General features: G+C 35.3%; 1 protein-coding gene and 1 long non-coding RNA gene across 3 annotated transcripts; one reads left to right on the top strand and one right to left on the bottom strand.

The window, feature by feature from the left end:
- Positions 1–2,125: 2,125 nt before the first annotated feature.
- LOC138899423 (uncharacterized) lies at positions 2,126–3,316 on the top strand. The gene is made up of 2 exons (XR_011411026.1): positions 2,126–2,324; positions 3,181–3,316. It is a non-coding gene; the product is annotated as an uncharacterized lncRNA (long non-coding RNA).
- On the bottom strand, positions 2,814–12,913 carry LOC104115433 (protein MID1-COMPLEMENTING ACTIVITY 1-like). 2 transcript variants are annotated; one of them, XM_009626062.4, is made up of 9 exons: positions 12,737–12,913; positions 11,778–11,848; positions 10,710–11,503; positions 9,010–9,425; positions 8,764–8,873; positions 4,932–5,003; positions 3,764–3,870; positions 3,253–3,346; positions 2,814–3,077 (listed from the first exon to the last, which is right to left on the bottom strand). In XM_009626062.4, the coding sequence occupies exons 3-9, from the start codon at positions 11,115–11,117 to the stop codon at positions 3,025–3,027; spliced, it is 1,260 nt and encodes a 419-aa protein (XP_009624357.1). In that variant the 5' UTR covers positions 11,118–11,503; positions 11,778–11,848; positions 12,737–12,913; the 3' UTR covers positions 2,814–3,024. The 2 variants fall into 2 exon arrangements, with proteins under 2 accessions (XP_009624357.1, XP_018632925.1); XM_018777409.3 differs by lacking the exon at positions 11,778–11,848 and having other exon boundaries at positions 12,737–12,847.
- Between the last annotated feature and the right edge of the window lie 4,339 nt (positions 12,914–17,252).

Genomic DNA, 17,252 nt, shown 5'->3' with positions numbered 1-17,252 from the left:
GTCTCCGAAGCTCGGCGAGTTCGGGTTGTGACATTCTGTATGGCGCCCGGGCAGGTGGCTTCGCACCCGGCACCAACTCAATCTCATGGTCCACAGTTCGCCTAGGCGGAAGACGCTTTGGCATGTCTTGTGGCATGATGTCTTCAAATTCCAGAAGTAACTCCTTCACGGGTGCAGGAATGGGACCCGAGGAGCGTTCTATATCTTCCATGCAGAGGGTAGCCAGGAACGTGGGTTCATGTCTTTTTACCCCCTTCTTCAACTGCAAGGCCGAGATGTTCTCGGCTGCCATCTTCATGGGAATGCACGGAATAATGCAGGGCTTGGCCCCATTTGCCCCCATCATCAGTAGCATGTCTGCATACGGTGCGGGCATGGTATTGGTCTGTCTCAGGAATTCCAACCCCACGATTAACTCAAAGTCATCTATGATCACTACGCGCAAGTTGAACTTTCCTTCATAAGGGCCAAGCTTCACTGGTACTTCTTTGGCTATTCCACCTACTGGTTGAGGTGGTGAGTTGATAGCCTTCACACGACCTTTGCCCTTTCCTACAACTAGTCCAAGACGCTCCACCTGAGTCGAGGCTAAGTAGTTGTGGGTGGCACCCGTGTCTATCATTGCCCGAATGGGCTTGCCATTTACCTTCATGTCAACGAACATTAGGGTCCTCTCTTGATGAGGAGGAGTCCTCAAATTCGCCTTCTTATTTCCTTTCCTGGCAATTGGACATGGGTCCTTCTTCTTGCGGATACCGGCACTGGTTCCCGCTAAGGGCTCAGAAATGGAGCCAACAATTGCATTGAATGCACCTACTGGCTCGGTCTGGTCCGCATCATCGGCGTCGTCATCCGTCCCATCCTCAAAAGTTTGATGGGCGTTCATCTGTGCATGTGGACATTCATTATTCCAATGTGGTCCGCCGCAATGGCGACATCCTGAAGGGGGCTTCCTCCCCCGATCATTGTTGTTAGATGCAGCACTAGTACTGCCGGAAGAGGGAGCCTTGGATTTGGGTGCACTCCGGTCTCCTCCACTTCTGCTAGGGCCACTAGTGTTTGGTTGGCCCCCTTTGTATCCTCCTCGGACAGGCTGTTGAGGCCTATCCTTCCGGGCTTCCACTTGGTAATCCCCAAGGCACTCTGCTGCTTGGATTGCCTTAGGCAACGTGTCTACCCTTTGTCTCTGCAACTCCATCCGGGCATAAGGTTTCAACCCTTCCAGGAAGGTGAAGAGTTTGTCTTTGTCCCCCATGTCACGGATGTTCAGCATGAGCGCGGAGAATTCCCGCACGTAATCTCGCACTGATTTGGTCTGGCGGAGCTCCCGCAACTTTCTCCTGGCATTGTACTCAACATTTTCGGGGAAGAACTGTAGGCGTATGGCTGCCTTCAGTTCCGCCCATGTGTCGAGGGCATCTTCACCTGCCTTGATGGCTTCGTACTTCACCCGCCACCAGAGTTTGGCATCACCCTGAAGATACATGGCAGCAGTTGCTACCTTCTTAGCTTCTTCCAGGCTTCCCACGGCATCGAAGTATTGCTCGATGTCGAAAATGAAATTTTCCACTTCTTTGGCATTCCGAGCTCCACTGTATGGCTTTGGCTCAGGAATTTTCAGCTTTTGTGCCATGGGGGCGAGGTTCACACCACCCCCAAATTGGTTTCCGCCTCCTCGAAGTAGGCCTTGTAAAGCAGCATTGACAACATTGAGCTGGCCTGTCAAGTTGTCAATGGTTTGTTGCATGGCAGTCACCCTGTCTGCCTCTTGTTCCCTGTTGGCTAAATCCTCGGCACGCTCCTGCTGGAGGACCTCAAATTTACCAAAAATTTCAGCTGCCTCTGTGGCTGCTGTTTGCCGGTCTCCTTCAGAGTCGCGGCTGATGTTTTCTATGTCAACTTCGGCCTGGATGAGTCTGCGGTCCAGGTCGTCCAACCTTTGCACTAGGCTGGTTTTTAGATCGGGCACCATTTCCACGATGGGCCGTAATGCGTCAACCGTTCCCTCAAGGGTCGCGATGCGATCTCCATAATTCACCATGGTCAAAAATGATGGTAATTGCAATGTTAAAGCAAGTTATTTACTAGGTTTCTTTCAATCCATTTTAGTCCAAACCTTAGACGGGTCAATTTGGGTTAAATCTATTTTAATCTTTCCTTAGTTATATCAGTCATGTAATCTGTCAAATTTTAAATAAATTAGGCTTCTTCTTTAGTTAGACAGGGAATCCCCCAACAGCCCTTAGAAAGATGTCAGAGATCAAAATATAGTCCGAGAAGGAATCTTTTCATATTGGTGTTTCGATTATTGAAGAAAAATGAAGGTAACAACTCAGTTCAATAGTAATATTGTCCATTTTACGTCTAAGTTGAAATATGTTAGTAAAGTTTAAGGTTTATTTTTTCATATATACTCAATATCTTTTCCGACTTAAAATTTGCCTAGAATGTTACAGTTGAATGTTTAAAAACGGCAACATACAATAACAGCTACTAACTATCTACAATATTCTTCAAAAGTATAGTAAATAACTTGCTTTAACCAATTAAAAAATACGTGTATATAAATTATATCAAGAATGGTATATTTTCCCATTTACATCACATGAGAATACAACCCCATCTCTCTTTTCACGTGAAATAGGTGCATAGCTAAGTTCATCTTTCCACTATTTAAACTACTAATGTTAACGGGCTAATACCCACCCAGACTGCATGGCCACATACCACGATATCGGGGCCAGGGGTGGGGGAGCCGGGGGGGGGGGGGAAGGGGGAAAGGTTAGGGATAGTCCCTGATTTGTGAATCACAGTTTTAAGTAATGGACAATGAACCGTTGAAAACTATAGAATGTATTCTGTACAAGCTGAATCTGGATTATTAAGAATTACTTTACAGAATGGTTGACTAAACTCAGTCAGAAACTATCATGTTGCATGAATCCAGTAGTGACAAGTTAATCAGTCATTAACTCTGCATAATTCTATTAAGAAGATTAGCCCTAAAATGCCAATCGTAATTTCTTAGGATTCCATAAATTGAGAAGGCGGGGGACTTGTTTTCGTCTTCCCTGTACCTGCATAACGTAGCACACGCACATTTGCATCATTCGTGAACCTACAAAGAGTTAGCTTAGTGCAACAGTGTTAACATTTTCCGTTAGGATCTTGTTAATACAGAAAAACAGCACCCCGCTAGTTGAAGGCATTAACAGATGGAAATAGTGAGTAGAGGATTCCAGTAAAACATACCATGAGCCCCACGTATCTCCACTTCACGCAATTCTTGGACAAGAGCACAGCAACAGCACATTAAGTGTGAGAGAAAATCATCTATAATGCCTCCCTAAAAAGAAACAAAAATCAGCAGGGTATCTACGATATCTCAATGATATTCAGTTTAACACCAGGTCTTGGATGAAGGTACTTGTCCGTCATTAACTATTTGGCTTTGTCAATCAAGTACCTTCAAACAAGGATCAACATGATGAAGAAAAGGAACCTTCAGAAGCTTTTCCTTATCCCTTCCGATAGGCATATGAAAATGCGAGAGGGGGGTTTCTCTTTTCTTGTGGAGTGCTTGCGGGAATAACTTGCAAGTCTATTTTTCATTTCTGATTTACTAGAGGGATATTAAGTTTGCGAATCTAATGTGATAACTTGCAAGTCTATTTTTCATTTCCTGTTTACTAGAAGGATATTAAGTTTGCGAATCTACTCTGATAATGGGATGAATGCAGCTGCAGCAGATATGGTAGTTTACCGTGATGTTTAGCTTTTTCCGTAGCTTCTTTCTGATGCAGCAAGTGTAACAACAGCAGGACAGTATCAATGAGTAAGCCATTAATTCATTACAGGCATCTGCTGAAGCTGCATCCAACACAGTCAAAAGTTATTTAGGAGAGATCCAAATGGTATCAAAATCGTGAATAAACATCTAATAAGAGAATGGCACGGTGAGATTGTTTGAGATATGTCTCACATCAGTAGTATAAGTTTCTCGAGAAGGATTTGTAACAATCTTGGACGACTCCAACAATAACCTTTCAGATCGCATTTGAATTGTTCTAAAAACTTGTTAGGGGGAAGAAACTTTAATTTATTTACTGGACACTTATTTCTTTATTTATATGTACGTCACGCCTCCTCACATGTAGATTGATTCTTTTTCTTGTGCCAAACACGTGGAAATATTTTTGTTGATAGGTGTTGTAAGTCTTAAACTGAAAACCTCATGATAGTTGAATTTGTGAAACTCACATAAAATATTAATCTGTTAGAGATATGACACTTTTATTTATTCATTTCAGGTTTGTAGCATGTGAAAAATATATCAATTATACAACAATTAAGAAGTAGTTTCAGCCTTAAGGTACTCCACTCATATCCTTACCAATTTTGGCTGAATGCTCAAATTCTTTTTAGATGCATAGCTATACTTAAAATGAAGATACCTGTTATAAGATATCTAATTATACATAGAATTTGAATTTTGTCGCAGGAATATTGATCCAAATTTTCTAGTTCTTTAACTTACAAGACCTTGTCAAGTATTGAGTTTGCAGTTGCTATTTTCTCTTAAAAACAATCGAGAAATGCAATCAACAGCTTGGTTATCAAAAAAATAGGCCACCAATGCTAATCTAAAGATGGATTAACTAGTTCTTTCACATCTCTTAGATAGTACTTAGTTTAACTTAACCAAAAAACATAGTATATATGCTCTTACAGTGAGAACAGCACTTCAACTGCTAGTTCTGAATGTCATGCAGTGACTTGCAAAAACAAATACCATAACCATCGGTAATTATGGTCTCTTGTCATCAGAGAAAAGAAGATTGCTGAAAATGAGTAACTAAAAGATGACTCCATTTTATTTTATCAACCATGACTAGACAAGAAAGAATTGGACAGACTATTAAGCCACTTACATATATGCCTGTCAGCTGCAGCACTGGCAACTTTAGAAAATGTACCACAAGGAAAGAAACAGGTTTTAATGCCTGCAAGGTAAAGACACACTTTTAACTACAATATCTTGATATTACATGAAAATGTAATAATATCTTCTCCAAAGGATGAATAACAAGTAGCTTTCCATCAGAAAGATGTAAAAGTGCAAACAAAGTAAACCAAAATGAATTGAGTTGAACAAGAAGGATCATATGTTAATGATGCCAAATGCGATCTTCCTTTGAAGTAAAGAACTATTGTTCATTAGCACAATTATTTTCCCAGCCAATATAATCTTTGAAGAAACTTCTATACCAAAAACCATAAAATAGGGAAAAGAGAATTTATGCATATGAAAACAAACAAGTCATACGATCAACTAATTTCAGGATTCTCCTTCAAATAAAGGCTATTCAGCATGAGAAATGATAGAACATGAACTAATAGTATCTATCTAAGATCACATAACCAGCAGAAGACTGCGGTCGTGTGGTTCATAGCAAGAAGAGCAGTACTAAAAGCACAAAGTGATAACAAAAAAGGATAGCCAATTGTGCTTCAGTATCCTATTTCAGCCGTGGGAATCCTTCCCGCCCGAATCTGCCACAAAGAAAAGATGCTTCTAATAACAATAACATGAAAAACATCCAATCTAAAGGAGTAAATGTTTGCGCCATTGACAACTTGAGCATGATCCAAATCTAAAGTAGCCACAGACTCAAATATTCTGGTCATAACAAACATGGATATTTGTTAACATGTGCCATGGGTTCCAATATACTCCTAAATGAAGAATGTATCACATAAAATAAATCAGTTGTACTCGGGAAAAATCAAACTCCTTGTAAGGTTTGGATCAATTCAAAATATCTATCTATATATCTATATTATATTTGACAAGGTGGGTTGCTCTGATGGTAAGCGCCCTCCACTTCCAACCAAGACCCCAAGAGCAAGGTGGGAGTTCTTGGATAGAAGGATGCCGAGGGTCTATTGGAAACAGCCTCTCTACCCCAGGGTAGGGGTAAGGTCTGCGTACACACTACCCTCCCCAGACCCCACTAGTGGGATTATACTGGGTTGTTGTTGTTGTATCTATATTATATTAAAAGCACGAAGGACCTTAGCGAAATGTCGTTCGCCTTTTTTATCCTTTTAAAATAGAGTTCACACTGGACAAAATAGTCATTAAATTAATTTCTTAATATTTACAAATAGTTATTTAATTATTTTCCTAATATTTAGGACTTCGAAATCAACTGAAATTTTATATACTAAGTATTTCCTTATTTGAACTATATAGAAATTCTTACTATTTCGGAATTAAAATCAATTCAGACTTTTACCTTATATACTAATAGTATAACTAATACGAACTCAACTTGTAAAATACTACCGAACAAATGATTGAAATTAATTTATATAGAATTCTGATAAAATAATCGTCCAGTGAGACTAGCCGATGGTCAACATGTCATAGTTATGATATATTATAAAGTTTTACATGTAGTAAAATCAATGTCACTGTCTACTAATTCATCATGTCATTTTCTGCTTTTATAGAAAAATTCCAGCAAGTTACTTTGACATAACAATCTATCTATCTATATTTATACTATATTAAAAACACGAATCTATCAATCTATATTTATATCTATACTATATTAAAGCACGAAGCCCCTTAGCAAAATGTCGTTTGCCTTTTTTACCCTTTAATAATAAATTTCATACTAGACAAATTACTTCCCTAATTATTAGAATTTTGAAATCAACTAAATTTTGTTTGTTGAACCCTTCCTTATTTGGATTAGGTAGGAAGTCCTAATATTTAAAACTTTAAATAAATTCTATTTAGATTCTAACACTTCAATAGGAATAAATAGCATAAAATTGAGTACTAATGTTAATATCTGAACTTTATGCAACTTATACATATATATATAACCAATTGAGACGATAGAATAATCATTAAATGACACTTAATACTTACATGATTAAATTAAGTAAATATATAAAAATTATAGTTATATGTCATATAGGAGTCATAAAATAAAATCATACTCATAATCCGCATATTTATAGGAGAATATATAGGGCAGAGTTTCTTCCTTATAGAGTAATTAGATGAATAGGATACAATAATCATTATTTTAAATACTTATATCTTTTTCTTTCACTTTCTTTTATAATAACTCAAAACACATTTTGAATTTGAATTTATGTTATTTTTTAATAGATTTATAGGCACACGCACAAAGCGCGTACCCTAATGACTAGTTCCAAAGCAAATGTATCAAGAACTAAGAGTTGATTCATTTCATTTTAAAAAGAGGAGAAACCAAAAATCGCCATATTATATGGTAGAAAAAATATTCCATCCATAGGTAGAGGTAGAGGTGTCTTAAGGATTATGCTTCAATGCCTAAGTATCCAATTTCCTTATCTCATTCTATCTTTTTGAAATACACACCCAAGTCAACATATTTTACTTTGCAAGATAGGAAAACATACAATGGTCACCATCAACTGAGCTTATCTGAAGTACTTAAAATGCATAGCTCGTAGATCTTTTGCCTGCTAGAGCTAGGAAATAAGAAGTCTCACATTTCTCATTCTGCCTAAGAGGTACCTCACCTTGATTAGAAAGATAAAGGTCATTGGCTAAGTTACATTTCCAGGTGCTTAAAACCCACTTTTGCAATTATATATCTGAAATGCTAACTAGAAAACTTGTGAAGGTGAATTCGAATGGTAACATCACTCACCAAGAATGTTTTCAGGTTGGCAGCAGTCCCTTGTTGTTTGCATTCTACCTTATTAATCTAGTTAGCCTATCTGTAATTGGCTCTAAAGTGCAGTTATTTGCAATGCTAGGATGGCACTTAGAAGCTTGTGGACTGACATTCAAGTTTGAGTGTCTATGCACATGAATCTACTGCTAAATACTTTCTTGACTTTTTTCTTTTCTGAACCAAAGAAGTCTTTTATTGTACTTCTACATCCAATGTTTCTTCTATTCTGTTTTACAGTCTACAGATAGCTCCGTCTATAAAGCATCTAATCTTTTTCTGCCACTGAGAAACATTTCCATAGCATGCTTACTTAGTACATCCTGCTTTAAATAAATGCCTTTATCTTTTCTTTTTTTGAATACTCCCTGGATTAAGCAACTCCTTTCCCTTGATCTAGCTACCCTACAGACCCTGTAAATGGAATGGAACCTCACTCCCAATACTTCCTCTGACTACTCCGAAGGTATGAATCAAGAGGATATTTATTAGCATGCACCAAGATGGTCACAAATATTATATCAGTTTAGCGTTGAGTCTTCAGGAAATCTATCCAACGACCTATACAGTAGAAATGAAATAACAAATAGATTTTAATACTCCATGCTGGTTTCTCCATGCCAACAAATATCCTATTGTTACTTCCCCAAATTCATCCAAAAATGCACAAAGGAGCTGTTTGATAGGCTAAACAACAATCATGACAAACTTTTAGTTTCTGACGTTGGAGCATTGAATAAATTGTTCGATTTGATCAATAATAACAAAATATTTCCTCAAATTACAAAGTGTCTCACATAAAATTGGACTTGCGAATACAAGTAAATCAACACGGGAAGTTTTGTGCACAAAATTCACTATTCTGGACATTTTACATCTTCAGTACAAATATCTATCAACAAATACTCATTGAAGAAACAGATTATCTTTCATTTAAGCAAAACTGATATGAAAAACGATAGAAAAGATGAAACCATATACTGTAACATAAAGAATAGTAAAGCAAAGATGTTGAATGTACATAAGAGAGGTTCTGAACAGCAGCCCAACAGATCTGAATGCCACTCGTCATATCGATCTGAACCCTTTGAAGACAGCAGTTCACGCTGAGATGAAACTGATGAAGTGATTCTGTAGATAACATAAAAACAAAATGGTTGAGAGAAGAGTATAGGCACTAAACTCTCAGACTCTAAAGAATTCACAAGATAGCTTCGACATCATATGAAAGGATTAAGGATCAATAATATCTATAAAGGAAACAAACCTTGAAGTTGACTGTTTCTCATCGCTCTTTGTATAACTTCTATCATTGTGTTCCTTGTCACTATTGACATCTGAGTGACTATGCTCTAACTTTTTGGTAGGCTTGGTGGGTGAACTCTTCTCAGAAAGAGATTCAGATGCAACTACCTCTGTGACTTCGAGAAGATGCTGAATGAATTCACAGTGACTTACATCCAAATTAGCTTGTGAACGTTGCAGTTCCAGCTGAAGCTTTTCATTCTCCTTTTGAATTGCCTCATTGATAGGCATGCTTGGGTAGGAACGAGAAAGGGTCTTCTTCAACACTACTGTATCATGTTTAGAGGGCTCTCGTTTCAAAATGACTTCTTGCACCTTCATGTCTTCAGCCTCCAAAGTGTATTCACACTGGTCCTTCTCAATGATTTCAAATCTCTCCTGTCAACATACGAAACGCAAAGATTTATCAGCTTTGAAGCTAGAAACTAGATACTGACACACACCAATTGTACATGTGTAAATAATTAAGTCAAGGTGCAGGTTACTCCTTCCAATTCTGAGCAGAAGCGAGCAAACCAAGCTAGATTTGCATGCTTGAATAGATATATTAGAATTACATGAAAATTAAATAAGTGAGCAAATTACTGTTATTTAAAGATGCATCTGTCTTCCAATTACAATTTATCTCGTGCTTAAACTTGATAAAGAAACTACTGCCTTGGGAAGTGATCACAAACATTTTTTTAACAGTGTTTGTAAAACAAGAAATAAGACAATACTGGCCCTTGACTTTGTTAATAGTCAGCAGTTACTATAGCAATGAAAAACGTTAGTTCATAACGTCCTAGTCCTTGACTTTAGTTCATAACCTGTAAAGTGGAGACAAGAGAATAAGAATACATAACCCAGCAGAAGAAAGAGGTTGAAGATACCCAACAACCCTGTGGCTGTGACAACACATTACTATGAATTCCAACTCTAGACCTAGGAGAAAGTAGAAACTGCTTGATACTAATATCCCATGGCTTTTGTCCACCATCTGGTACATTGAACTAGTCCACATTTCCCACACATGACCCACCTCATAATCTTATGCAAAATGAACAAGTGATCAGAGCTGTCTATTTTGCAGGAACCAAAATGTTTGAGAAACTCTCGTGCACTAATTTTTCTCCTAATTGATAGCACTTTACACAACAAGTAAGCTAATGTAAGAATTTATTCTTGAATTTACTGACACTGTTGTTGGTAATTGGTATTTATCTTTATGATGCTAATACATTCAAGCTTTTTATACATGTTACAGCATGAAAAAAGGAAATTTGTTCTTCCACACAAACATAGTATTTAACGAAAGAAGAAGTCAACCAAAAAGAAGTCTGCTTAGCATCTGAAAACAAGGATTTGAAAAGCAATTAACCAACAAACCTAGTAAGATCTTACAATAGGAAAAAGATCTTACAATAGGAAATACGTGCAAGATTAGCAGGTAAGAAAAGCCTCATACTATAGCTTTGGGGATCAGGCCAATATCAAACGAGGCAATGACCTGACGAATGATTCCAATTACATATCATGAATTCAGACTTCCAGCCAAACTTAATATACAAGAAAGGACAAATATATAGACATGAGACGGATTATGAATGAATAAAATAGATTATGAAGACATGTAAAGCTGAATGCCTGATGCTATGAATAAAGAAAGCAAAGTTTCAGTACCCTGACTCGAGCATTATCCACCAGCGTGATAAGAGGGATGATCTTCAAATATTGGTCAATCTCATTCTGAGCCTTCCGGAACTGGTAAACAATGTTCCATCCCATAGCCAACAGATAAAGATAGCTCCTATCGTGGCAGCTGTGGACCAACATATAAGACCTCCTTAATGCATCTTCAAGATATTCCAATGGCTCGCGGGTTTCGGGATACTTCTTGAGTTCTGTAATCTTAAGCTGCTCCAATAAATTCCCGATCAACTTGAGATGCTGCGCGAACTGCCTACAGTTCTTCTTGTGCATCCGAGCTGTGCTTGCAGCTTTTACAATCATCCCAATTAGCCTCACTGCATCAAGGCCAGCAAGCTGGGCAAAGTTTGCAACTTCCCCAAAGTGTTCCCACGTTGCCATTCTCAATCCCGGATTATTCCCTCAACCCCCTTTATTTTTCAACTCAATTACAAGCACAGACTCTTATCAATTGAATGACCATAATACTAACATTTGCTCATTCAAATCTCTTGCATAATAAACTAATCAAGTTTCAGATTTATCTTTTCCTTTTCTTTGACAAATTGTCTCTAAATTATTCTGTGCTTGTTGTCGCAGGCAATCCAATTGATTAGTCAACGTACGTGACCCAGACACCACCGTCATTAAAAAACATACACATAAATAAAGTCAGCCTGCAATGTCCACTCAAGAGCTCCCTACACAGTCAGTTCTATACTGAGACCACTGGGAGCACAACTTGCAACAGATCTTGCAACTACTGAATTCCAGATGAAGATCTTCAGCTGCAATGTAAGCTCAAAATATGAATCAACAAGATCTCAAAGATAGTCAAACATTCCATTACCTTCCGCTATCCATTTCAACAAAGAGATAAAGGCAAAAAGGAATATACAATAAATAGGAAAAGATATTGTTTGACTCTTCACTTTAAGATCAAGTATCCCCACAACAAAAGAAAAGCAAGAAACGATTTTTTTTTCTTTTTTCTTTTTTAAATAAAGGAAAAGCAAGAAACAGTTTTCAGCATAATTCAATTAAAATTCCCAACAGCATTACCTGAATTAACAGTGACGCTGCTATCACCTCACTGTACTCCACCGGAATTATCCACACTTTCCTAGATAAACCTGTAATAATGTGGTCCAATTCATCATATTCAGCCACACATTAGCCCAGCTCACATATCTACATTCATATATTATACATGTACACACAAAAGACCAAAAATTTAAGTCAATGTATAATACACTGCAACTACTAATTCTTTGTGATAATGGATGCAAATTTCGGGTGTGTGTATATTTAAAACACATTACTCACTCGCATTCCTTTGTAGGCTGTCCCAAAGAAAAAAATACCTTCTAATTTAAACACAATTTAGCTTTAATCTTCTCATTTACATAGTTACAAAAAAAATTATGGCTTCTATTAAACACATAAGTTTCAGAAGAAAAAAAAATTAAACTTGCTCAATCAAATAATATCACTTAAAATAATATGATACCAGAGAGTATTTTCTAAAATAATAGTAGATGCAAAAATTTTGTATAAGTATACTTCTTTTTTCAAAAAATACAACTAACTACAAATTTTCACAAATAGCCACTTTTCAACCCGCTGCAATTGAAAATAACCACTGTCCTAAAGTTTCAAACTCCACAAATGAAACTAGAAGAATGGCTATTTTTTCAAGAAACAGAGTAAAAAAGTGGCTAGTGGGCACTATTTCTACTATAGAGGAAGTAGTGGAAACACTGCATCCGAGGTGTACACACACATAATTTAAGCAAATGAAGCTTTTTGGGGCGGAAAAAGTAGAAACTCAGATGAGTTTTTCGAAAATGTTGCACACAAAAAAAATGTATAGAAGCTAAAAAATAGGTGGAAGAAACGTAAAATTGAGAGCAAAAAGGACATGGATTTCTGTGAATTGCAGCTTTACAGGCATTGATTTGAGGGAATCAACTTCCAAATTGCAGAGAACAGTGTGTGTGTGTGTGAGAGAGAGAGGTCACCGGCTTCGGTGTCGCTTGTCTTGGAGCTCCGTTTTGCTGCACACTGCAGAAGAAGGAGAGAGTGTTTTGCAGAGTCACACTATTTGGATTTGAGTGGATACATACATTGTCAGAATGCCAGAAAAGCAATTTGGCTTTTATTTTTAATTTGCCTAAAACACCCTCCACTTTTTCTTGTTCTTGCAAATGTTACCATCGTCATCTACTATTTTTATAACATGGGTGCACTACAAAAAAAAAAGAAAAAAAATATTAAGTAGGAATTAAACTGCTTCAAATAACAACAGCAACAATCTCAGTATATTCCTATAATGGGATCTGAGAAGGATAGTATGTAAGATATTAATCCTAACTTATAGGGATAGAGAGGTTGTTTCCGATAAACCATCGACTCAAGAAACATGGGAGATAAAGTAATAAGTAGCAAACAATAATAACAATAATATAATAACGGTAACGGATACGAATGACACGGCATGTAAAATTGATCCTCGGTCCTCTAGGTAAAAAACTATGCATTCAACCAAGTGCACCATTTAACCTTTTTAGAGCATCGATGCTAGTAGATAGTATTACTCCGTAGATCGATTCTAGCAAATATATACATAAAATAACTAATTTGACGAAAATATCATGAGTTCACGTGCCCCATAAAATAGGTTATAAATCCGCCCCACACCCCAACTAACTTTTGCGCACCTCAATTAATTTAACATGAAGTCAATCAATTTTTATTTTGTTAAATCAAAATTACTAAATTATTTTTTAAAATGAAAAGTTATTCAACTTTATTTAAATATTACGAAAGTCAGTAAACATTACAGAAAATATTTAGTAATTTATGTGATATTTAGGTAAAATTAATTGATTTATTTAATTTATTTATTCATAAATTAACTTTTCAGCGATAAAATGAAAAAAGAAGTGATTATTTAAAATCCAATCCAATAATGTTATATTTTACGGAGTTTACCCCTAAACCTCATTAATTAATAAACTCAAGTATGAGCTGTAAAGGATTTAGGTATCAAGACATCGGATGGGTAAATTAAAAGTACTCCCAATTTGACTTGTAGTTACAAAAGCATTAAATTAATTAATGACAGCTAGGTTATTAGTAAATTAAGTAGTCCACGTAATCATTTTGCAGCCAATGAATAATCTTTGGCTTTAATTGCTTCTAGTTGATGGGTGTAAGACCAAATTACCTCTTGCTTTATGACAAGGCCACATCACTGTTTCATTTTCTTTTTTGTTTAATTCTGTTTGTTTGACATTATTTTTTTTTATAACGGTCTATATATGCCAACATAGGATTACCTCAACTATAATCATCGAGTATCTATCATCGACAGTGTATCTAGAATTTATATTTGACAAGTTTAACTTTAGTGTCTTACCATGAACTCACTACACTTTTAAAATTATAGGTTTAAAATTATATTCTTTTTTAAATTTTAGTAATTTTCACATATATATCTATACTCCGTGCCGAAATCAAGACCGTTCAGAGTGAGATTTGAATCTCCAGTTTCACTTGTAGAGGCGCACCTAATAATAATTGCAACATAGAAGTCTTTGAGCATGGGTTCACACACATATATTTAGATAATTTTAAAAAAATATAGCATTGTTATATATGGTTTAGGGAGAGGAGTATGGGTTCACGTGAACCCATATCCATCAACCAGGATACGCCTTTGAGCGAAAGGGGGTTAAGGCGAACTCTTTTTGCCTTATAAGATTAATAACATGTTCGGCAAGCTTTTCAAGAGGCCAAAAAAAAAAAAATCTCACAAGCACTTTTTCCGTAACTTGAGGTGTTTGGCCAAGCTTTTTTGGAGAAAAAAAGTATTTTTGGAAAGAAGCAGAAGCAGTTTCCGAGAAGCAGAAAAAAAAAACTTCTTCCCAAAAGTAGAAGCAGAAACAATTTTGACTTTTCTTCTTACCAAAAGTACTCTTAACAAAATATAGTATATACCGAAATAATCGTTAAACCTAATACTTAGGATATTAATGTATAAATATTTCTTATTATTTTTAGGATAGCTTTTTAATATATAGTGACTTTAGGGGTGAATTTTTTTATATTTGTTAAATAATTTTTAATATATTTAACTTATATTAAAATAATTAAGTACTTTTAATTATTATTTTTATATTTTACTTAAATAAAATGAAAATATTTAATTATTACATATAATAATAAAATTTTAAGATTATTTATTTACTTATAATATTAACTATTAAGTAAATCATTTATATATCCTTATTCGTAATTTGGTACTTAAAAGAACTTTCTAAAAAGTTTTGTCAAACACAAATTATTGCTCAAAAGTATTTTTCAGAGTGATTAGCCAAACACAAACAGCTTATCTCCAAAATTACTTTTTTCAAAAGCACACTTTTGAAAAACGTATTTCGCAAAATAAGCTGATTTCTCCATCTTGGCCAAACAGAATATTAATTTTTTTATGTACATAAATTAAATATTGAAGAGCTTTAGCTTTTCTGGGTGTTTATTTGTTTATTTATTTATTTGGTGAAAATATAAAAAGGCAAATTTGCGCAATTTAAGCAAACAACTAAAAAACAAAGGAGCATGCATGTTCAACTTAAAACTTCCATCCATATTGCGCAACTGTCATAATGGGACCAGGATTAATACTTTGGACAAAATGAGGCACATGTGCCCCATAGAACACGTACCTTTCTTTTTTGCCTACTTTAGTACTTAGTCGTTTTCTCATCAATGTCTTCACGAGTCTGCGCCTCATAATTTTTATAGCTATAGTCACAATTCTTTTTAGGTAATTTGATGGGTGATTACTTAATTTTTACTTTTATTGTGTTAGAGTTGCTAATTTATTTATTTAATTTTGTCTAAATATTACAAAAGGTGACAAAATATCGTTTGTAATTATAAGTTCACTCAACTTTAACTAAATATCAGATAAATTCACTAACCAAATTTTCAATTTTCATAACCAAGAAGTTACTTAATTCCGCTCTCAAGTGTCATAGAAAATATCTCATTTATTTTCTCCTAATGACTTCTGTTTTAAAAGACGTTTTCGGGGCGAGGCGTACCAAAAACGCTCTGGGGCGAAAGTCTCAAGAGGCGTACGCCCCGCAATTTGGGGTGTACGTCCGGGCATTCGGGGCGCGTTTTTTAAGTAAAGAGTAAGCCCCAGAGACTTTTTTAAATTAAAATAAAATGTGTTGAATTAGTCCTTCATATAATACCCAAATTCTCAAAAGTCAGTTTGGTAATTACTCAAAAGGTTTAAAAAGGAACTCAAAAGTATTAAATTTAAAAGTAAAGACTTTTTTTATTGATTTAAGCCCTAATTCATGGTTTTCCCAAATTTTTATCTTGTCTGCTAATCTACTAATATCTCCCAAAAGCAACTAATATTTAATTTTTTTTACAAATACAAAGAGAACTACATTTTTCTTCATAGCAGCAAATTCAAAGTTCAAATTGCAGGTTAATCATCTTTTTTGTTCATCCATATAGAAAAGTTTATTCTTTTAGACTCAAATTACATGTGCTTGTAAGTAACGTATAATAGATTGTTTTGATTAGTTTTTTGTGGGGATTGAGCACACATATATATATATATATAATTTTTTTCATTTTTTATGCAATTTTACCTGTTTATAAATATTAACAGTCATTATATTATTTTATAAAATATTAAAAATTAAATATTTATGGGGCTTACACCCCGCTGAGACATATGTAAAACGTCTCGCCTTACGCCCACGCCTTTTAAAACACCGCTAATGACTTATGTGATGCTTTGAAAAGGTAGAAAAACTGTTTTGTTACGAAATATAGTTAAGTGGCTTTGATACAATAAAATAAAAGCTGAATCATCATTTATGAAATGAACCACAATTTTTTTAGTTGAATTATATGATATTCAAAATTTACTGATTGATTAATCTGAATTTATTATATTCAGGTTTATTAAGGCACACTTTTAACAACATGTTCTCCAATTCTTAACCTGATATTCATGATTAAGGATCCTGTGACTCTAACCATTTCATAATACACTTCTATGATCTTATAATTACAAATTTGTTATTTTTGTTAAAACACTTATACTATTTTTCATATTTGCATAATAATACACTTCTATGATCTTATAATTACAAATTTGTTATTTTTGTTAAAACACTTATACTATTTTTCATATTTGCATAATAGTAGTGCAAGACAAGAGAAAGGCAAAAAGATAAATTAGCATGTGTCTGGCCTAAATTCTACAGCGCAACCGAATAAGTTGTCGAGTAGTCGTATGTGTTAACAGTTAGTCAAACCATTCTGTCTTGCCAAAAATAGTTGGAAAACTCAATAATTGTTGTCATCTTTTCACATTGTTCCTGTAGTTTTCTCTCCTTCCATACTAGCTTCGTGACCAAACAAATATCAACACAAAGAATTTGATGGAATGAATAGAATCTGAGACCTCGTATGACCAATATTAATTAGAGTTTCTGGGTT

Source organism: Nicotiana tomentosiformis, chromosome 9 (assembly GCF_000390325.3).
Source record: "Nicotiana tomentosiformis chromosome 9, ASM39032v3, whole genome shotgun sequence".
NCBI classification, from domain to species: Eukaryota; Viridiplantae; Streptophyta; class Magnoliopsida; order Solanales; family Solanaceae; genus Nicotiana; species Nicotiana tomentosiformis.
The sequence above is the reverse complement of the archived record's forward strand: the minus strand, read 5'-3'. Positions and strand labels throughout refer to the sequence as shown.